This window comes from Hakea prostrata, chromosome 4, assembly GCF_041222555.1.
Source record: "Hakea prostrata isolate BN-2017 chromosome 4, UWA_Hpros_2, whole genome shotgun sequence".
NCBI classification, from domain to species: Eukaryota; Viridiplantae; Streptophyta; class Magnoliopsida; order Proteales; family Proteaceae; genus Hakea; species Hakea prostrata.
Genome location: NC_142603.1, coordinates 23347614 through 23371329, shown reverse-complemented (window position 1 = coordinate 23371329; position 23716 = coordinate 23347614). Strand labels below are relative to the sequence as shown.

Sequence of the window (23716 nt, the reverse complement as noted above, 5' to 3'; positions counted from 1 at the left end):
ATTGTTTATAAGTTGAACCTTTTTTTTCTCCATAAATATTTGTACTTGGAAGATCATCGCCAAATCAATGAAACAACAATGTCTTTTGTTTCTTCTTCTATTTTAGTTTGTAGCTTGTACTACAGTCTTGTTTAAATCCACCGTCAATGGACTCCCACAAGTTTATATTGTACTCTCCCAAAAGACATCAAAGTCCTTATACACCAAGACAATAATCCATTAATTGCTCAATCACATTCCTTAGTACTATCACTTGAACTTGCAAAAACGTGCTCGACCGGTGTGGTCGAGTTTCCGTTCCGACGAACAAGTTAGTTCAGAATGAACAGAAGGATTAACCTCAATATCCTAGTTAATTGAATAACTCAAGAGTGCATACCAGACAATGATGAATATGTGGGTATTCGTTTGTTAAAGTACCACGTTCTATCTCGTCACTCGGCCCTTTTACTTCTGTTCTGGTTATTTTTTGTCTTTCTCTGTCCTTCTTTCTTTTTTCGTCCTCCCCTTTCTTTCTTCTCTTTTCTTCTTTCTTTTTTTTTTTTTCTCTTTCCTTTCTCCCCCTCTCTTTTCTTCTTCTCCCCTTCTTCTTCTTTTCTTTCTTTTCTTCTTCTTTTTCTCTTCTCTTTTTCTTCTCTCTCTCTTTTCTTTTTTTCTCCTTTTTTTTTTTCTTTTTCTCTTTTTTCTCTTTTTTCTCTTCCCTTTTCTTCCCCCTTTTTTTTTTCTCTCTCCTCTCCTCCTCCTTCTTTTTCTTCCTTCCTTTTCTTTCCTTTCTTTTCTTTTCCTCTTTTTCTTTCTTTTTCTTTTTTTCTCTTTTCCTCTTTTTCTCTTTTTTTTCTCTTTTTCTTCTTTTCTCTTTTTTTTCCCTCTCTCCCTCTCTTCTCTCTTTTTTCTTTTTTCTTCTTTTCTTTAAACTCCAAATATTTGCTTAAATCTTGAAAAGTCCTAAATCTGCAAAACAACATAAACCCGGTCTCCCTCTGTGTATAAATGCTGCTTTATGCCCTGATTTCCCTTGTGCTCTCGGTATTTATAGATCTTAGGAGAGGTTACCTTAGCTGTGCAGTAATAGAGTTCGAATAGAACTCTGTAATTGTTGCAAACTTCATGGAGAGAGGAATCTGCTAAAAGAGTATTACTTGGATTGTAGTTGTGGAGTCCGACCTGAACTCTAAGAACAATTCAAAATACTTAACTTGATCGGAATCCTTATCGCTATCTTTAAGGAGGTTGGATACGATTCAAATTGTACACGTTGCTTAGTGCCTTTGTTTTATTCGTGGTCCGACTAAAACACAATAATCCATTAATTGCTCAATCACATTCCTCGGGTCATTTTTAGGTCTGGCGCACCTAGGAAACTAAATTTTTTTTAGTATATTCTAATTAATGATGTATAATTTTCGACTAATAAACACGTGTTATAAATTATATCCTGAAGGATTTAAGTTAGCTTACCTTCTCTAAAAATAAATAATAAAAAAAAAAGCTTCTTTCTTAATCGAGAAGTTAAAAACAGACGATAAAGGAGAAAGAGTTTAAAAGGAAAGGGGAAACCTTCCGATTCTTCCGAAACCTACTGAAAGACGAAAGGGCATTGCTATTATCGATTAACCCCACCGGCTTCTCATCTGAGAGTAAATTAAAGAGAAACTCTCTTCTTGCCTACTTCTCATGAAACAAATCATGGTTCCATTATTATATAAATAAATAAGAGCGACACGATTTACGAAAGTAGCAGAGCAGAGCAGAGCTGCAGAAGAGGAAGAGAGAGAGAAAGCCGAGAGCCATATCTACACTCTCTTTCTTTCTCTATCTCTTAATTGGTTTCCAAATTCAATCCATGTGAGTTTCGAGCGTCGATGCATGTCGCTGGTCTTTCGCTGGATCCGTATTGGTTCCTTCAATTTGTCTTCACTGCGTTTATTGTGGCACTTGGATTACTTCACCTGGTAAAGAATACGGCTTCCAAGTATTTCGTTGTTGACGCTAATTTCGACGAAGGAGGCGTATCTGTTGAGGGTAATCGTCGGACTGGTCGCGACGAGATGTTGGCCGTTGCCGGCGACGGCGATGGCTGCGCTGTTTGCGGCAATTCGGCCAGTAAGAAGTGTGCGCGTTGCAAGCTTGTTAGATACTGGTACGCGTTGTTTTCTTTGCTTTAAAATTTTAGGTGTTTTTGCTTCTTGGCTTTTTGTTATCTTTTCGGTTTCTTTTCTGCATTGAGATCAGATTGCTTCTGAATGGACTTTTACGGTTTGCATATTCTCTTTTTGATTTTGTGATTTTAGTTTTTTTTCTTTTTTTTTTTTTGACATCTCTCCTCATATGCAATCTTATTCGTGTATTGGAACTATTTTGAAAGCCTGGGGCCAACATAGACGTCACATTCTTTTTTGGGTATAAAAGATGTCACATTGAGTGACAAGTTGTTTATAAGTGATCCTGAAATCTTTTTGGACGCCGTACCAGATTGAAGGAGGGTTATGTCCTTGAGTTGTATGCCAATGTCGATTGGTGAAGTATTTTGTTGAAGACAGGATCTTTTGTTGAAGATAGGAGCATATCAATGCTTTATTGGTCTTTGTAGTTCAATTATCAGGATCAAGATATAATTTTGTTGTTTTATGGAGATAAAATTTTGTTACTATAAAAAAAAAAGGATTTTTGTTTTAGGTTTCTTCTTCAAGGAAATAAAATTTTCTATTCCAAGGAAAGGATCTTAGACTTGTATCAGTAGGCAGGGATCTGACACAGCATAAGAAGGCAGCAGCAGCTTTTCTTAGGAAAATTTGAGTAATCTAGTCTAATTTTATTCTTCAGTAATCGGGTATTAAATAGGGACTTCAAAGCCCTGGGACCTAATTTTACTTACAATAGGAAAGCATAAAGGACAAAAGGTAAACACAGCCTCCTTTGAAAACCGTGGGGGCCTGTTGAATTCCTATTTACAATCTAATTAAGTTGTCTGCTATGTTGAATGATCACATCATTGAATTGAATCATTATCTTAAATTAAACCAGATTTAACCATTGGCAGTTTGGCACTGCTTCTATTGACTTTTGGACTTCAAATTAAACTAAGCTTTGAACCACTTGTTCAATTGACTTGACTAAAAGACTTATATAAAGTTAGACTTAAGTATGAAAATTTCCCACTCAACTTAATAACCATGTTTTAGGTCCATTAAGTTGGCTGATTGCGATGTAAACCAATGGAACAGAGGCCCAATACACACACACGTGCATAAATTAGCGACTTTCTTAAATTTCTAGACTTGAGAACCAAGAAATCTGAAAATAGATGCTTCCAACCAGTTCAAGAGTTTCTAGAACTAAATTTAACAGTTCGTAACAATACTGAAGTTAAAGATAATCAAAGTAGTAACTCCATGTGTACCAAATCTATAAACTAAATGTTCTAATTGAGTTAGATATCAATATCACGATATCATCGAGGAGTGAAAACCTTCATACTCAGGATTATAAAATTGATCCTTCACTTGACAATTCAAAACCCAAAATTACTTGTGCCATGGACCATATAAACCATCTATGATGTAAAAATTGAGTCGAAATTTAATTAGTCTTGCTAGACTATTGCAAGGGTGTCGTCTTTGTATTGCTATCATGGGTAAAACTTTGGCTGGAAATTTTCATCAGGTGAGAGATGATGAAGATTATGAGGGATAGAATTTGACTGTAATTTCTTTCTTGTAAAGAATTTGCTCATATCATTTAAATAATCAAATCCTGTCTTTGAAAATGAATTTCAAATCTTACTAGGAAAATGAAGTGTTTCATCCAAAAAAAAGAAAATAAAGTGTTTTTCTGCAAGAGAATATCGGACGCAATGTTATTTGTTCCTTGAGATCTGGGAGATTACAGGCTCTTAGGAATGGAATGCCTTGATTGGGTCCATATTATCAGCATCTTAGGAATGGAATGCCTTGATTGGATCCATATCTGTTTCATCTTTCCAGAGTATAACAGTATCTTCTCATTTTTCTCATTGGCTGCTTTTCGTAGGTATGACTTCTATCCACTCGTGATGTACATCTATTATGTTTAATGAGATCCCTTTTTCACCTATTTTCTAGGCCCTCACATATGTTGTTGTCTTGTTATGCACTGGCCACTGGTTCATGTTTTATTATTACCAGTTGTTGACGTCCATTTATTTTTTTAATTTCCAATTTCTTTAGAGGTCTTTTTTTTGGTTCTTTTCAGTTCACAAACATGCCAAACAGAACACTGGAAATCAATTCACAAATCAGAATGCAAGGTAGCTAAATCATCTGGTGCTATATCCTTGGTACCATCTGTCAGTGATGCCAGAAGAAGAGCAGTCTTCGGTGATAAAAGTCCATCAGATCCTGGTCATGGAAATTGTACGGTTCAGCTGTCAAAGAAGGTGAGTGACTTCTTCTCCTCTCATAATGGACAATATGCATCTATGCGCTGAACAGAGTTTATGTTTCTAGTATTACTCTCATTAGCTGCTCATTCCACCATCTGCCGTTCAGATTCTTTTCCCTTACGATGAATTTGTGAAGCTTTTCAACTGGGACAAGCCAGGATTTCCTCCGTGTGGGCTCCTTAATTGTGGAAACAGGTTTGCAATGTCTATAATGTGGCCCATAGTATATCATTAATAATAACGATTTCTGATTAATATGGTGATATTCAGCTTCTTTTTTAATTCCCATGTGTTGTTCTAATTAGTTGACTGCATTTACCATGTAGCTGCTTTGCGAATGTGGTTCTGCAATGTCTGTCATGCACACGACCACTGGTTGCCTACTTGTTCGAGAAAAATCACCGGAGAGAATGTAAGGAGAGAAGAGTGAACCCCCTACATTTCTTGCTTGTTCTTGTAAGGGAGCAGAAACAATTCATCATCTTACTAGCATATATATTTTCTTCTTTGTTCTTTAGGTAGGCGGAATGATTGGTGCTTCTTATGTGAGCTTCAAACCCATGTTGAAAGAGCTAGTCACTTGCAGCCCTTTTCACCTTTGAATATTCTCTCTCGGTTGCCTAACATTGGTGGTAATCTTGGCCATGGAAAACAAGAAGATGCTCATGAGTTCATGAGGTGCCATATTTTGTTTTGGAATTCATTTTGAATTTTGTTCGCACATATGAAAATTTTCTTCTGTTGAATTTGAGTAGTAGATAGCTATACTGAATAGGTTCTTGATATTCGTCATGAGTAGTAGTTAGGATGCTATAAACATTAGCTGAATAATTGAATTGTTATTTGCAGGTTTGCGATTGACACAATGCAATCAGTGTGCCTTGATGAATTTGGGGGAGAAAGGGCCCTGCATCCAAGCTCTCAGGAGACAACCCTTATTCAACATACATTTGGTGGTCAACTCCAGTCTCAGGTTAATGTTCTGTTCTGCAGAATTAAATAAGTATTAGTTCTCTTACTTGTTGCATTATTTGTTTGTCTGTCTCCATTTGCCATCTGGCAGTGTCAACAATTCTAGAGGCATGCCATATCAGTGAAGCTATTTATAATGGGATTTCATATTGCATATGTTTCTTTTACCATTCCAACAAAAACACTGCTACTCCCATGAAGACTCTGTAGCTTAATTGTTTAGATGTATGAGTTGTATAAAGGTTCATCAGTGAGCCCACATTTGTTTGGTTTAATCATAAAAATTGGAAAACCTGTAAAGTTTCTAATTTTATTTTCTAAGCTGAAGCCTTGACTAATTATTTTTTTTGGATTGTCTTCTTTCTATACATCTTGATATCCTGCAGTCCCCGGTCGAGTCTTTGGGCTGACTATGTTATTGATTCCAAAAGAACTCATTATCAGTGAGTTGCTTTCTGTTATCAGTGATTGGCATCGGGCCTTAGTAAGCGTAGTTCTAGGGCTTATTTAGAGTTCTACCAAAATCCTTTTGTTTTAATTATTTGATGTTTCAGTAGCTCCTCCCTGAATCTAGATGGATTGCAGATTCTATCATCTAAGGTTGGAGAAGCAGAATCTAAGGGATGAATGCCTTTTTTCCTTGGAGGGGGTGGGTGGTGTTGGAATTTGGGCTAGAATTACAAAGTAATAACATAAAAGCATACACACACTTGATCAACTAATCAGCAGCCAATCTGCTTGCCACAGGTCTGAAACAGAGGTTTTACACCAGAAAATATGATAAGATTTTGGTCTTATGTTGATTTTCTAGGGAAAGCTTCTGTTGGAAAATGTTTTTATATTGATGCCATAAAAGCTTATGATAGGATGAGCTTGTGTAATAAATGTTGTCTTATTTCTTGTTCATGAAGTGTGCCCATATCTTTTCAAGGTTTTATAGTTGGTGTGATGATATCAGAATGACTTATCCAGTAAACTGGAGATAAGTGATTGAGGAAGAGGAGAAAGGTGGATGCTAAAGAGAGTTCAACCCCAATAGCAGCTTCCTCCTTTCCAATCTTATCTATATAGATACTCAACGCATTACAAAAAGCTTTCCTATTCAGACTAGGGAAGTACAAAGTTAAGATGATGCAAAGTGACTAGATTTGATGTAGTCCTAGATTGGAAGGATCAACTAGGAGCCAATTACATAGGATATTTAATGAACAGCCAGGTTCAAATTAGTTTTTATGGTCAAGATGGGGTTTTCTGGGATAATTGGGAAATGGTTGGGTATTGATAGCAGCAGATGATATGTAGGTGATGGTTGGGATGTTATTAGCTTGACACTGGTTAGTTTGTGAGATATTTAATGAACAGCCAGGTTCAAATTAGTTTTTATGGTCAAGATGGGTTTTTCCTGGGATAATTGGGAAATGGTTGGGTATTGATAGCAGCAGATGATATGTAGGTGATGGTTGGGATGTTATTAGCTTGACACTGGTTAGTTTGTGAAGAAATTTGGGAGATGGGATGATTTCAAAAGATGGATGGGAAGTTTGGTTGTGTGATTGTGCAGTAGGTTAAACATTACCTTTTTCTTATTTAGAGACTTGAATAAAGATTGAATCTTGGTCTTGAACTTAAACTTGAGTCTCCGAATGGAGATCTTCATGAACTTGAAAGGAATAGGCTTCAATTGATCTAGATGTCAATGTCACAAGCTGTTGATTGAATCAAACACCAATTGCACTGGGCTAGATTAAACGAAATACAAAATCTTCACTGGACAAGAGGGCCGGAGAAGGGAAAAGCTTTTCACTAATCAACCTTTAGTATTCAATACATGTGCTTATTACGACCATAAACAGCTCAAAAAAAGAGAGGACTTTATCTAAACTAATGAAACAATTGCTGTTTCCAACCCCCTACCCATATCTTAAGCCCATTTAAGGGGTTGAATGGTAATGTTTCTGTTCCTTTTCATTGTTTTTAGGTAAGAAACAGTTTTTACTGTTTCAGTGCATTTTCACTGTTTCTCACTGTTATTGGATGCTGAAATCATATATAATTTTACACAGGGAAAAAGCGATTATGTAACACCCCCCATTAGTAGGTTATGTTTTGAAGTTCAAAAAGACAAGAATGCCCGTCTTAGAAGATGGTGTTTCTCCACCTTTTCAAGAGAAGTGTTTTTGTTTTCAGTGAAAGTGGGCTCAAAACTGTGACAAAACGCTGGTTTGTTTAAAGAATTGAAAAGAAAAAAAATAACCTACAAGAAACTGACCAGATTACACGTACATAGTGTGGGCTAATTCTGTTCCCCCCCCCTCCCGGAAAAAAAAACATAAAAAATAAGAAATAGGAACTTTACCATACTACCCCTAATTGGCCAATTACAGAATAAAGCATACAACCTGTAATTGCCCAGTCCATGGCTTATTTCAACTGGAGTAGGCCCCGAGTGACTTACATACATCAGGACTCCTAGTACCTAGAAGCCTATCACAGCATAACTAGGAAAGCCTGGAAAAAGAGAAAGAAGGAGAGAGGAATCCACAGTTGAGGACTTCCTTTATCGTGATTACTTATATAGGCATAATTGAACCTTTCCTTCAAGTTGGGGGGCATACAACTCATTCAAGCCCAGCGTAGGAGAACTATACCCGAATGCTGGACTGAACAAGACCTAATGAACATATTGTGAAGCTGATCAGTGGGGGAGATGAACAGAGTGACCAGTAATTTCTTCATTGTGGTATCCTGAGCTAAATGGTTGTCAACTTAACATGTTTGTTGCACTTGTGAAACACTGGATTGTAGGCGACATGGATAGCAGCTTGGTTTTTTGACAACATCTTTATAAGAGATATTGAAATCTTAACACCTTGAGTAAAGTTTCTGTTATGCCAAATTTTACCTAGTACAGGACCTTGACCCCGAACTGTCGGCTGGACTGTGCAGCATCAACCAGTCCATCGGCTTGCATTTTTGAGTTTTTTCAACACTGGGGAAATAAATGCAGACAGTGCCTTGGACTTATCCAAATCCAACTGCATTTCAGACCAGGTTGGGCCAGACTGAGTTTTTGTCATCAGTCTGGTAGGGTTTTAGGAATTCAAAGTTTTTCAGGAAATAATGTGTTCTTAAATATATTTGGGAAAATTTCATGAACACCCCAAGATAATTGGCAAAAAACATAGACACCCCAAAAATATATAAAATTTGGAGGGACACCCCAAAATCTCTCTTAAATTTGCACAATCGTAGATTCTGTTAACAAATTCCATTAGGGCCTGTTTGGTTACATGAGTCTGGAGATTTCAAATATCTAGAGATTTCAAATCTATGGGGTCATAATTTATAAAATTAAATGTTTGGTTGTGGAATGAAATCTGTGGATTCATCCTAAAAAACTATTTGATCGACGTGATTTTTGTGAATGTGCAATTGTATAGCTTTTTTGAAATCTTTGGATTTCGCCCCTTACCCATAAATCTACAGATTCACGTTTTTAGTGTAAAAAGGTGAATCTCTAGATTTCATGAATCTAGAGATTTTTACAACCAAACGGGTATAAATTCTCAGATTCATGAATCCAGAGATTTCAAATCTCTGGATTCATGTAACCAAACAGGCCCTTAAGTCATGGTTAGATAATTTTATAATTCCTAAATTGCCTTTAATGTGTTGTGTCTTCACATTTTTGCCTTTAAGCCCTTGCCTTTAAACTTTTTGTGACTTTACAGTGTTGCCCTTAGTGGAGTAAAATCCCAACTTTCAGTTTTACGCTTTATGAAAGGGCATATGAAGGTTTCTTTTTTTTTTTTTGTGTGTGTGTGTGTTTGATAACCGTATCGTCTTTCGATGTTTTGGGTGAAATCTCATATTCGTTAAAGAAGAAAACAAGATAAAGTATATTGGTCTTTCTATGTTATAACATATAGAATAGGGCATTAATCATAGTTTTCATTTTTGATACAGAAATACTACGAAGGATATATTTGTCTTTCCTCCAATCAGTTTACCATTTTAACGGAAAAGGGGGTGATTGCCAATTTGACATACTTGTGCGGTGTCTGTACTTTTTATTATTTATTTTGGGGTGTCTTTGAAATTTTCCCTAAAAAGTTTAATTTATTTATTTTAGATTTAGAAATTTGTTTTGTAGGTCCTGTAGGATATATAGTTTCTAATCTTTAGTTTTATTTTTGAGTTAGTATTTCTATTTAGACAAGTCTTGTTTTGGGAGTCATGCTGTAATCCTTCATTGTTATTGATAGATTTAATAGAATGAACTGAGTGATGGATTGGGAATCCATGTGGCTGTGTGTGAGCCTGTGTGCTTGTCTTCATATCAGTTGTTCCCTTCCGTATATTCCTATTTTTCTACTTTTCTTTCTTTGAAGCCTATCATAACAGGTCTGCACCAAATTCAGACTGATATTTGGAATTCTGAATCTTGATTGGGACTTGTGCTGGAATTTTCAATGCATACGCTGAACCACTTTGCAAAATCTTGGAGATCATATTCTCAAGAATGCCTTGGTTTCTCATTTTTCTGTTGGGTGTCCGTTGACCTTTTCTGATGTAGCCTTAGGATGCTCTGGTTTCTCACTGCTTCCATTACTAGAACCAACTTTAGGGTTTCAGATGTCACAACACTGGGGTAACAACTTAGGGCTTCTGGAATTCTGCTGGGCTGTGGTTTTAGGTGGGGTGGGTGATAAAGGGAATAGGCTGGGGTTCAATCCAATTTGGGGCCTGTTTGGAGGCAGGATGTGGATTCCTAGATTTAGGGTTGTTGGATGGAATATAGAAGCACCAGGTCAATGTGGTTACTGGGCATTTTAGGGCCTGGTTTTAGGATTTAAGGTAGTGGTTATGAAGGGAATGGATCCTCAAACTGTGACCTAATTCTGATACTGAATACGAGAAATTCAAGTTGCAGTGTTTTGAGCTTTAATTGTGAACTATGTGTAGGGTTAGGTTTCTAATGTGAAGATTGGATAGAACTTGGATCAAAGGTGAAGGGGATGGGAGGATGTTTTGCTCCAAAGATAGGCAGGACACCATGACTTGCTGGAACTGATATGGATCAGATTAGGTTTAGGATCATCCAAATGGTGTAATGTGATCTTTATCAAAATAGAATTTAGGGGAGCGGTGAAGATGGTAAGGAGGACATCTCGATATGTCTTACCAGACCTCGGCAGTTAGCATATGATTCACTTACTGCTTTTCTGGATATTACACATCCAAGACAACCAGGTCTGGTTCTCATGATAATAACAGCAATGATGCCATTTGCAATTAGAAATAAAACATGAATATTCAAGTCTAAATTAGGCTCCCTCATTGGGGCTTTATGTAGGTTGTGAGTCCTTTACAAACTCGTAGAAATGGAAATACTAGTCCTAACTTTACTACTACTGACTCAGTTCCTTGTTGAAAAAGAATTTACAAACGATGGTAACTAATAGGTTACCCAACCTAACTTTGTACTCAAATACTATTTGAGAAGGTGTTCCTAAGTTTTAGCTTACAATGTAATTCAGATGATCTTTAAAACAAATTAAGCTCATTAAATAGCCTATTTACTTCGATCTTGTACCCTCTTTTTGGGCTCTTAAAAAAAGGCCCATTACAATTTAAACCATGGGGGGTCCATAACCATTAACCAGTATAACCTAACCTTAAGATAAGCCTCCTTTGGTGGTGGATCTGTGTCATTTTCGTTCACATTATTATTTTTTGATCTATAACTTCTGTTTTCTCTGACTGGTTTATACAAAAGATGAATTGTTAATATAGGCAGTTTTCTTCATTCTATTTTGTTTCCTATTTAGCTAATTTTCTTGTTATTGGGTTTTCCCTTCTTCCTTCAGATTCATGTTCGTCCACTAAGAGTTTTTTTCCTTCCTTTTATTTCAGGTGATCTGTACAAAATGCAATAAGATATCAAATAGATATGAAAACATGATGGATTTAACCGTTGAGATCCAAGGAGATGCATCATCGTTGGAGGATTGCCTAGACCAATTCACTGCTAGAGAATGGCTTGATGGTGAAAATATGTATAAATGTGATGGGTAATGATTCTCTTCTTTTGAATTGTTTAAATTGCTGTTTACTTGGCTTTAGAGCTTGATATGGCTGTAGTTAGATCCTCTTTCCCAGCTAATGTAGGATAGTTGACATATAGTGGCAATTGTGGATAGCAGTAGCTACATCTAATTTTAGAGGAAACTAAATCTGGTATTAATTTAGAAGATGATTTAGTCTTTTTTTATGATGAAATTTGCAAAGAAATTAGAGGTGGAATTTTGAGTCCCCAGGATTGCTTTTGTGTTCTCTGTGTGTGTGGGCACGTGTGATTGCTTTTGTGTTCTTTGTGTGTGTGTGTGTGGGCATGTGTTTCTTTTCAGAAGGATTTAATCTTATTCTCAGGATGAAATGTGCAAAGAAGTTAGGACATGGAATCTTTTTAGAATCCTCAGCATGCGTGGAGCTTTGCTTAAAGTGATTGTTTCCTTCAAGTTTTGTATTCTTCACTTTTAATGTACTTATCTTGAGCTGTGTTATTAATGACATGCGTAGAATTTGACAAATGAATTGCATGCACTGAATGTGACTGTTGAAGTGAAGGCCTCCTTAGCTTTTGAAGGTTAAAAGTCTTCAACCAATTTTACAGAGTGGCAGTTCCTAAGGATTTTCTTGATTAACTGTTTGCCTAATTGACTAAGTAGATCACTAGAATAGTATTTCATAGATTTGACAACTTCTAGATACTTTGAATTTGCTTAAAGAACTTTAAGTGACTACCGCTTGTGGTTTAAGAAGTAAATGATGGTTCAGACTTCAGAATTCAGATACAGTAGAACAATATCGAAATATCCTCAAGAAAGTAATTATGAACCTTATAACAATGATGTACCCCCGTACTTCCACATTACAAGGCTGGGGAGGTTCATAATGTATATGGTCTTGCCTCTGCTTTTTTTTCATGTTTGCAATATCTGAACCTGTGACACTAGGTCAGAAAAGAACCAATTTACTGTTTCACTTGGTCACATGGAGCAGCCTTGTGGTATAGCGTTCAAATTTTAAGACAGGCCTTGGAGCAATGTAGCAACCTTACTGTTGCACAAAGTCCCACTTTCAATTCTGGTGAGTGATACGGTGTCCTGTACTTGCCTCCTGGTTCTTCTCATAAGATTTACTGTTACAGTAGATAGGTCCTTCTTGTTCCTGATAACTTATTTGTGCATTCTTTTGTTGTCATTTCTAATAAACTCTAGCTGGTTTGCTGTATTCTCTTACTTCTCTCCTGTCAAACCTGTGCTTTCTTGAACATATTTCAAAACCTAAACCAATTCTAGATCTTGGGTTCTTCATGTTATGTTAGAATTTCATTGGGAGCTGTTTAGGTTTTCTCTGTTATTTCTGTCAGGCCAGAATATTTGTCCAACTAAACCCCAATTTATTTTTCTGCTTTGGCTTAGATCTTTTAGATTAGGTTTCTTTCTTACCTGCACCATTTAATTTCCCAAGAAGCATAGTTCATTCCAGCTGGATCCATTCTTTTGTTCCTCTGTTCTTACCCCTTTTATCGTTCCCTTTCTAGGTCTCCTCTGTTCAAACATGGTTATAACTCATGTTTGTGCAATTGAACCTTGTTGATGCATAATGTAACAGTCTGTTCTATTTTTTACTTGTAGTCTTGCTTAATGTGAATAAAATCACTGTGTATGTTCAAATGTATCTAGCTGTATTGCACTCACTTTTCCTTGGAGAGACGCAGAATTTCTCTAAAACCTAAATATCAGTGTTTATATGGAACCAGTGGATATAATGTGTTAATTTGATCAGATATAGCAAGTTTCTTGAGCATTCCTTCCAATTACATCGTTAGATAATGGGGTCTTGTGGTCAAAACCCAGCCAAGTTCGAGGTGGTTAGTGTATTAGTTCCCCTTATTCCTCCTTGGTTAATGTGATTGATGCTTGTAGGTTTAGGGTGATGTAACCCAGGGTCTGGGTTAGATCTTCCAGCACCCTCTTTAATAAGAACCAGCGGATACTGTGTTGTCCAAGGATTAGGATATGGTCTGTGGGTTAACAAGGAGATGTTTTTTAGATCTTTGGAGCCTATGGGTATCCTATGGGTGGGTTAGGGTATGCTAGGAGATAGTTAAAAATTACTGGTTAACATATGGGGATATTTTCACCCAAAAAGAAAAAAACTATGGGGATATTTGGATAAACTATGGTTTGTAGGAAAAGGGATGGGATGCTCTAGGGTTGATGAACAAAGGGAAGGAATATCCTAGGGTCCTATGGGATGATCTTGGGTTGGCAAAAGAGTAGTTATGTATCTTTAGCTGTGGGAATGCCTTTAGATCCTAGGGAATAGAGTAGGGATGATTTGGAGAGGTAATGGATAATTCGTGAGGAGAAAAATCCCTAGGTGATATGGATTAGGGTTTTATCAATGAGGAAAAGGGTTGGAAAGGTTTGGGTTTGGGAAGTCTACAGTTTAAGGGAAAAGGAAGAGGAAGCTTGCGGTTGGGAAAATTGGGTAAGTCTTAGATGAATCTTGGAGAAAATCTTGAATCTTCTTCTTCTTGATCGTTCCTTTCTTTATTTTTTCTCTTCTCTCTTCTTTCCTTTCTTTCTTTGTTCTTTCGTTTCTTTTCTTTTGCCTTCCTTTTTTTCCTTCTCTTCTTTTCTGTTTTTTTTGGGAATTCTGCCGCCAGAGTCAAGAAAATAAAAGAAAGCATAAAAATTATAGAAACAGAAAGGGTGAGAGAGGGGTTGCCGCAAGATCCAAGAAAAATTGAATTGCAGAAAATTCTGCAATGAGGCTGTGATGGATCTTGATTTCCCATGCTGTTTGCAGGAATCAAGAATGAAAGATAGGAGAAGAAGGGGAATGGGGATATGCTGATGCCACAAGGAGGAAAGAAAGGAGGGGCCGACACAAGGTTTAGGGGAGGGGCTGGGCAAGGCTGCGATGAGGTAGGGTGGTACCTACTTGTCAAAGACCTGTAGATGCTTGCTGGAACTACAGAACTGAACTTGGAAGCTTGAAGAATGGAAACTTAAGACAACCACAGGGTCCCCCTCAAAAGAATTCTGCCAATACCTTCTTGGCTGCAATACTCTCAGTAACCTTATTCATCAGAAACTGATTTCTTCTGTAATAGGCATGAGAATGTATAGCCTTTACAAGACTCTAAAGTGAACCAACTTCAAAGATGCCTAACTTGACTCAACTAGGGTTTCCTTTATAAGTTAGACTACCCTTTACAAGAAATAACAGCCACACAAATAAAATAATTAACATAAAATAAAAGACCTATTTATCTATGAAGTGTCCTACTTAAAAGAAAGTCTCTTTATGACACAAGAACTTAACTACTAAGTCAATCTAAGAATTCAAAATGGACTTAGAATATAAAAACAACAATTTTGAAAATAAAATAATCATCTAATTAGGGCTGGAAAAATTGCCTGTACAGGGGTTTGGCCAGCCTTGGGTGCGATCCTGGTTGGGCCTTGGGCCCAAACCAAGGGTTTCGGCAGGGGGCTGATTTCTGGTTCACATCATACGGACTCAAGGCAGCTTTCATGAGGGAAGTTTTAGAGCTTTTATTTTTGATGTCTTTATTTTTTATTCAGAGTAACATGTTTACAACCTAGTTATGTTTCATTGGTAAATATTAGAATTTGAGTTGGTGATCCAGTGCTTCAGATCTTCTCCCATTATATGCAGTCTCTGTAGTGGGCCTAATGGCTGAAGTGGAATTAAAAAATGATGCCATCTGATTGAAGGTCTAGACTGCTATTTCCCATGGGAAAATCTCATTCTTGGATGAGACCTAGAGCAGAAAGGCAAATTTTTTAGCCAGGATGATGTCAATAGAGATTATTTGTTTGGAGGGCCTCGTCAAATTGTACGAATCAGACTGTTACTTGGGGTATAATATGGGATAGATGTGTATCTTTTAGCCAGGATGGAGTCAATAGAGATTATTTCTTTTTATGCTCTTTATAGACTGTTACTGTTACTTGGGGTATAATATGGGATAGATTTGTATCTTCATGTATGCAGTACTCTTAGTGCCAATAAATTTGTTATTATGTTGAAATAAAAAATGAATGAAAAAGATGGCTTTTCAGTCTAAATACCTGTTTAAGAAACCTTTACTGCTTGAAAAATATTGTGAATTACAGCCTTTGATGGAACACTGTTAACAGTCAGAAGGGTATTTGTATCGGGCAGGTTGAGTGTATGTGTTGTATCCTAGTCGTTGTGTTTGATCTTATCTTTGTTCTTGTCTATGGGTAGAAGCAGCAGAAATGGTATATTTTCTTCATATTGAGTTTGAAATTCTGCATGTTATAATAGATTTTTAATTTTAATAATGTTAATAATATGTAATAAGATTCAGTGCATGATTTCACACAATGTTGGTTACTACTGTTTACAGATGTAACGACTATGTCAAGGCATGGAAGCGTCTTACTGTTCGGCAGGCTCCAAATATACTTACTATTGCTCTTAAAAGATTTCAGGTCTTGATGGGAACCATTATCTACATTTGATAGAAACTGTTGGAGGAACTTGTTACTAATCTGCAACCTAGCCTTCTTGGGCACAGTTTCTGAGACCTTTTTTGTTATATACTCTTATTGGGCACAGTATCTAAGGCCTTTTTTGTTTTATATGTTACAGAGTGGAAGGTTTGGGAAACTGAACAAGAAAGTAACTTTTCCGGAGGTTTTAGATCTTGGCCCATATATGAGTGAGCTGGGAGATGGCACCAATTTGTATAGTCTATATGCTGTCGTTGTGCATGTGGACATGCTGAATGCATCCTATTTTGGCCATTACATTTGTTATACAAAGGATTTCCGGGGAAAGTGGTACAGGATTGATGACTGTAAGGTAAATTTTTTTGCCTTTGCATATATAGCTGTTTATACATAATTCATTGATCTGTTTGGATGTCTTCTTAGCCTTGTAATGCATTTTTCTCAGGTCGTCGCTGCTGAATTGGAGGAGGTACTTGCCCAGGGAGCTTATATGCTATTATATAGCAGGTAAATTTCCATTCTTGTATTCTGAAAATCATTGTTGCACATTGCACGAGGCTCCCGCTATTTCTGTCTGCAGGGTCTCACAAGGAAAACATATGCAGCCTTACTCCTACTTCACTGAGATGTGGATGTAGATAAGAATGTCCAAAAGGATCATTTGGGCCTTGAAAGACTTAATTTTGGTCCGTGGCGGGGGGGGGGTGTTCTATTGATGTTAAGGCTCCTAGTTTGGGTTTATTGATGTAATGAGCCTAATTTATAAGCCCGTAAAGTAGGGTAAAGCTGGTACAGGGAATTGCAGATAATGTTAGTCTTTGGGTTAGATTAGGATACTCAATAATTAGATAGAATTCTGTTATGATTCTATTTGCCTTTTGAAGTCTTTTAAAGTGACTAGGACTTGGGAAGCATTTTTTTGAGTCAAATTAGGAATAAAAGGTCTATATATATGTAGTGCATCCCCCCATTAATTAGAGATGATTTTATTAAGGAATATGACTTCTGATAAGAGTTTTGATGCTATTTAGCACTTAGCCGTTCATGCAGGATTGCTTTCCCTTTCTTTGATTTCTTCTCTCTTCCTTCCCAAGAGTTTCTTCTATTGTTCAAGTTGCTCTTCATGGATGTTGATAAGCCCCTTATTAACTCACCTCTACAATAGGAAGCATAAGAAGGGAAGCAGGGAAGGAAACCAACCAGCAGGAGACAAATGGCATAGTACTATTAGGAGCCTCCACGTGGCAGTGAAGGATAGGTGAGCAGTGAGAGTTTGTTAGGAATGTAGAGAATAAGAGAGGCAGGGGAGGAGTGGAAGAGGGAGGAGAAAAAAAGATACAAGCAAGTGCTTGAGGAGAGGGAAACCTCTGGGGGGGATTAGCTAGCCATCGGCTGTTCTAGCTTATCTGAGTTCTATTTAGTTTTATCTTAATTTCAGAAGTGTTTATCAATAGTATAATCAGTCTGTATTCATCAGCTATATCCAATCAAGAATGCTCAATGAATCTGACTATTACTTGAATATCATTCTGCTGAATATATTGTGTTGAATTGAATTCATAGTTGTCTGTAAGAGATCAATAGGTTTTATATATCCATTGCTGTCTGTATTGAATCTGTTGTCATGAAGGATAATATCCATTGCTGTCAGTAAGGTTTCGGTAGGACTCAGGCAAGCTTGAGAGGGTCCTATCAGCTATCTTGAACGACAGTAAAGTTTAATTATTCCTAAACCGATTCTTTTAATCTTCTAATTCCCAAGGCCAAGTTCCGATTCTTCTAATTCCCCTTCTGTGGAAGCCCACTGTAGCAGAGCCCATTCCAGGTCTGCATCATCTGGTATGAGAACCAAAGATCTGCACTCCATAAGCTTTTTCTTCTATTGTTCTCTTCCTTCACAAACTTTGTCCTGTGAACCAGCGATAGTCCTTTAAAAAAAAGTGTAACATCAGGTCTCCCTCTTCTGAAGAAACCTAATCCCGGTGAGTTCTGGTATTTACTATTTTGCTACCCCTTTAGAGTCCTACTTATTTACGGATCTCCCATTATTATTTTCGTCATAAATACACTACATAGATTGATTTTAATGATTTATCCCGTTTGATCAATGAGGGGTTCTTCTAAATGCCAAAAGAAAATTCCTAAATTGACAACAGGTCTTCGAGAGCTTGCTGATATTAGCAACAACTTCTGTGATACAATGTCATGTATTACAATCCTCAGAATGAATCAGGTCTGGAAGAAGTGAGACCTATGAAAGCAACGAGCAAATTGTTTGCATGTTGGGTTCGAAGGTGAAAATGAAGAATAGTTTTGACATCCAATTTTGATTGTCAAAGCCAATGGGAAGATTCCCAATGAAGAACCGATTAACCCTGAGATTGTGTTGGATCGTCACCCCATCAAAGTTAATCTTTGTGGATGCCAATCATATGGTACTGTATTTATAAATCTCGCAAGCTAGTTTTTCTCAACACTGGGAGAGTTAAGTGCAGTTAAGAATATCCAAAAGGGTCGATTGAGCTTTCAAAATACTTAATTTTGGCCCATGGGTGGGTTCTATATGCATTCAGGCTTTCAGTTTTGGCTTTATTGATGTAATGGACCTAATAGACGCCCATAAAGTGGCAGTGATGCTGGTACATAGGATTAGAAGTTAAGTTTTTTGAGTTAGATTAGGATACTCTACAATTCGTCAGAATTCTGCTTTGATTTTATTTACCTTTTTGAGTGATTAGCAGTCTTTTTTTTTAAAGTTAATTTTAGAATTTTAGGTCTATATGTACTTAATGCATCGTCCCATCAATTATAGATGATTTGATTACTAAATGACTTTTGATAAAAGTTTTGGTGCTGTTTAGTAGTGCATACAAGATTGGTATCCCTTTCTTTGGTTTCTTTTCTTTTCCTTCTTGAGAGTTTCTTTCATTGTTCAAGTTGCTATTCAAAAATATTTTCAAGAACAGGATAATTCCCAACCCCAATTCTTCTAATTCCAGCTTTGGAAAGCCCACCATAGCAGCCCTATCCAAGGTCTGCATGGAGAGGCTGCCTCCCAAATGATGAAAATTAGCAAGACATATAAAAGTCATTGGGTTAGCAGAAGTGATAGATCTAAGGTATATTTTCTTGACGTTCATCACAAAATGCATGTATTGCATGCAACAGTAACCTGTCTCATGTGATGTTTGGATGCTAGCTTACCTTTCATGCTGACGCTGCCTTATATTTGATGGTGGCTCTTTTCCCAAGAGTTTAGCTAAAGAACATCTTGAAAACTGATTTGGAAATAGGAGGAAAGCTTAAATTCCGATGTAAATGATTGTTCGTGACATTCTGTTGATGTGGAGGTCGAATGTATCATATTCTTATGCATCATCTTACTAACTGGGATTTGGTATAGAAGTCCTTGTTTACTAGCTATATGGGGTAGGGATTGTATATAATGTTGTTGGGCGAACTGAATATGAATATGAATATAATGTTTTTCTGCCGCTGGACAGGAACCGTGTGAGGCCTCCTTGTGCTGATTCCGTGGAATCTTCAGAGAAGCAGGGACGGGTGGTGGCTGAAGCCCAACAATCAGTGCATTGTTCGCAAGCGCCAGATGAATCTCTGAACATTTTGGATTCACACTCTTCTGTTGTTTCAAACACAAATAAAATTATACCAGAGGAGTTGTCTTTGCAAGTTGGTGCAGATCCAAAGCCCACTGATGGTGTGCCCCAGGAGTTGCATTTAGATGATCCTCATTGCTTTTCTTCTGGTTTAGAGGATATTGAATGCCATAGCAAGGAAAGTAATCAAGCAGTGGTCACTTCAGTTGATCTTGGGCATAAAGAGCTTCCTGACTTGTCGCTTTCTAGTGATGCACTTTCAGCGATGGTTCAAAGTAAAGAATGTGAGTCATCCAGCTCTTATGCTGTTCATGAAACCAGTTTTGAGGATGGAAGTAGAGCAACGAATAATGATTCAAATGACTTGACTTTGGAATCTTCAACTGAAATTTCCCAGTCCATTGAGAATATTGTCCAAGAAATGGCAGAGATATCTCCTGAGGTTTGTCCTGCTGCTTCAAGTTTAGCTGGAGAAAAGTTGGATGAAGCAAATCATGCCAGTTATGAAACTTCACCAAGCCCATGTTTGGAGCCAGCGGTAGCTGTTAAGACATGCAAGTGTTCGCCTGCAGCAGCACAGACTGCTGATGGTGCAGTTTCAAGATTGCCTGAAGCAAAATCCCCCTGCAAGGGAAATTTGAAGCCAATGTTCTCTTCTGGTTTTCTCAACAAAAATGCTAGAAGTAAATCTCTGAAAAGACCAGCAAAAACTGATAGTGAACATAGTGACCGTTCTTCCCGGAAGGATGACTGGGACTGTAGTGGAGTCACAAAACCTGCCTTTTCTGGTTTGAGCACGGATAAAATTTGTGAGCCTAGTGAATTGTCCTCGGATAGTCGTAGTGCATCAACTACATGCTCTGTTCGACAGTCTGAGGATTGTCTACATGGTGATGTGGACATGAAAAAAGAAGCATGTGGGACTTGGGATCCCCATAATGATAATAGATGCAATGGAGGTGTGGTATCTATAATCTCTGTTGAGAACAACAGAAACAATCATCATCGTGACAATGGACGAGAGGAAGTATATGAGAATGGTGGTGGGCAGCTTGCGGATAACTGTTTGCCTGTTCAGCAGCTAGAAAGCAACCCTTATTACAAGGAGAAGTTGAACTTGCCTTCATCTGGTTTTCTTCATAGTCACAGGAGCCTCCTGGTCCCAGAGGGGGAGGGTGAAAATCAGCCTGGTGAAGTTAGTTCTTCCCGCATAGTTGAAGTGCAATGCAATGGTCTTGTGGAACATGCACATGATTGTCAAAATAATTCTGAGGCTAATGGTCATGGCCAGCTTGTCTTATATTCTAATGGCACCTCAAAATCTCGTTTTATTGGTCAAGCCAAGCACTCTGTGAATACGGATAAGATGGTCAGGAAAGAATGTGCTGATGTTGGTTACCCCCAGAACAACTGCAGCAGAGATTCTGTTCATTCTGATGAGCAGCATGGTAGTCGTGTTTATAACAATGGTTCAGCACAGGAGACATTCTGTGGTACTAGCAGGAGCCTGGTTGTAGATTGCAGGAATCCATTTCATTCTACTTGTGATGACATATCATTAGGAAAGAATTACTCAAACAAGAATGAGGAAAGCCAGGAACTTAATGAAACCATCTATCACCTTGAGGTTGAAACAGACTGCCAAAGATTGTCTGATGGGAGACCGGTAACCTCCTGTGAAATGGCAAAGGTTTCTGTTTAGAATTTGCAAGAAGCTTTAATTAATATACTCCTGTACCCATAATTAATTTATCCTGTTTTTCTTGGCAAGCCACCAAAGAAGCAACCTCTGAACATGACCCTCGTGTCCCCCAAATCAGTACGACAGCGGTTGGATCCCAAATGTGATTGCAAAGAGTACCTGAATGTTACCCTTGCAGAAGGTGGACAAGATTTTAAGAGGCAAAGGCATGTGTGAATTGGAAGCCAACGGATCAAGAGTGCTGTTGATGCTGTGCTTTGCTGAGGTTAGGGAGGCTGAGAGGAGAAAGGACACAGGTGCTGGCAACATTTTATTTGATGGCATTTGAGGTGTATTCTTTCCACCTGTTTGATAATTTTTTTTGCATGGTTACTACCACCAAGAAATGCTGTTGGTAGGATTCATTTTAGGTTTTCAATATTTTCTAGAAATCTTTGATGAACTTCTGCCTTGTTAGCCTGCACCTAATATTCTTGTAGCAACAGATCACAAATTGTTATTCAGTTGATCTGTATTCCTTTCCTTTTTTATTTTACTTCCGTATTGTTAGTCTTTCATTTTTTTTTTGGGTAAACTTGTTAGTCTTTCATTATGTGTGTCAATAGTCAAGACGCAAATACACAAAAAAAGGTCTTTGTTTTTTAAGCTGCTTTCGCATATTTTTGTAGATACCCACATGCAGTTGGTGCCGGTTTCCTAACTTCTTCCATGAAATTGACCAAATATTGTTCACTGCTTTCTGGTTAAATGCCTGTTTAATTGAAGATAATTACTTCTATCTGATATTCAAAAGTCATCAGTTGTTTAATCCGTCTATACAACCTGAAGAATTCAAGTTGTGTTTGTCCTCAACATCCTCATGCAAATGGGTTTCAGTAACAATGATAAATACATTAGAGAAAATCGTGGGACAGAGATATCCAGCCCGGCTTGATTGATGCATTTTGTCAAGCATCTTGCGCTAATTCGCCCGGCCCGGACCGGACCTAATAATTTTCTTTTAGCGTGCTTTATATTAATTTACTGGGAATCCGGGGCGTAGACTATTACATGTACTATCGAAGATCGAACCTTGACCTCTCCATTAGAAGGTGCATTGATCATTTCCAACTGAGCTGTACTTTAATGGTCGAACGTGATAATTTTTGCTTGTTTATATTTGGATCTTCTCATGAGTTTAAAGGGAGTTCTTGCTTTTTTTTTTCTGGGGTAGAAAGGGAGTTCTTCTGAAACAAAACAATAGCCTTTCAACATTTGAAGAAAAAAATTTACTGCTGTGGACACCATGTTTGTTCCCGAGATTTACCTAACTTCCAGATAATTGAAGACGTCAGGCTGAATCATGTTCATTGTGAGCAAAACTTCTCAAACTTTCTAGTCTGGAAATACTAACAAGGCAGGAATTGAAGTGGTTGGAAGGAAAAAGAAGGGGTTTTCTTGGAGGGGGGGGACCTCTATCTCACCTGTCTTCTTAGACTTGGATTACGTAGAGATTGGTGTTCCTGGATGAATTATTTTTAAACAGGAAACTCTGGGATGAAGGTTCTACATGAATCTATGGTGATCATTACTCCATTTTTTATTTTTCTTCCAACAAACCTAAGGTCATCATCCTTTTCTCTTTCTGGGGACTCAAAATGGCATTCACTATTTTCTGGTGCATATACATTGGTGGCCATCTACAGAGGAACTGCAAACTCTTGGTTTTCTAAGGATGGATGGTCTTTTTTTGAGCTCAGCTTCAGAAGAATTCATTTTTTGCTCATTAATATTTCCCAGAACTCCTTGGACTGAGCTCTACTTGGGTAGTGTTGCCTATGGTTGAGATTGAAACTTGTGGTCAAAATCTTGTTTCGAGTTAAGCTTTACCCAAAAAAAAAAAAGACTATTTACACTAAACGAGGCAAAACTAGTGGTCAAGATGTCCGACCGTAAGTTTTGATTTGGACCGTAGACTGTGCGGCGTGAGTTGCTTCACTTGGGGTTTGGCCATCCTACATGCTGGGTTGGATGGATTTGTTGGGAGGATTGGAAGCAGGGATGATCAGATCACTCTCTCTCTGTGGGTCTGGGGTAATCCCTATCCCATATAGAGTTGCATTTGGACAAAAGGTAAACCCTATACAGATTATATGGGGGAGTGTGATAGTGAGGTGTGCCTCTAACTTGCTTTTTGTGATTCAGAAAACACTGGCAGTAGACAAGAACAAGATATGGCAGAAGGGAACAAGAAACGCGCATGAGAGCTAGAAAGTGAAACCCTTGTCTAAAAGCTACAGGAAAAAGGTTGGGGGAGATTCCAATATGTAAAGAAGTGACTGCTAAAATTTGATATTCTTTTGTTCAGTTTAGATAACAGCTTTTTGGGGATTCCTCTTTTCAGAAAAAAGGCTTTTCACAATTACTGGTGTTTGCACTTGGC

At 37.7% G+C, this 23716-nt stretch overlaps 1 protein-coding gene across 2 annotated transcripts; it reads left to right on the top strand.

Moving 5' to 3' along the window:
* Positions 1–1575: 1575 nt before the first annotated feature.
* Positions 1576–21939, top strand: UBP18 (ubiquitin-specific protease 18). 2 transcript variants are annotated; one of them, XM_089152748.1, is made up of 12 exons: positions 1576–2140; positions 4231–4414; positions 4527–4615; positions 4747–4832; positions 4939–5098; positions 5270–5393; positions 11309–11466; positions 15870–15954; positions 16115–16327; positions 16421–16482; positions 19479–21258; positions 21364–21939. In XM_089152748.1, exons 1-12 carry the CDS (start codon positions 1863–1865, stop codon positions 21508–21510), a joined length of 3366 nt encoding a protein of 1121 aa, XP_089008874.1. In that variant the 5' UTR covers positions 1576–1862; the 3' UTR covers positions 21511–21939. The 2 variants fall into 2 exon arrangements, with proteins under 2 accessions (XP_089008874.1, XP_089008873.1); XM_089152747.1 differs by having other exon boundaries at positions 19479–21282.
* Positions 21940–23716: the final 1777 nt, after the last annotated feature.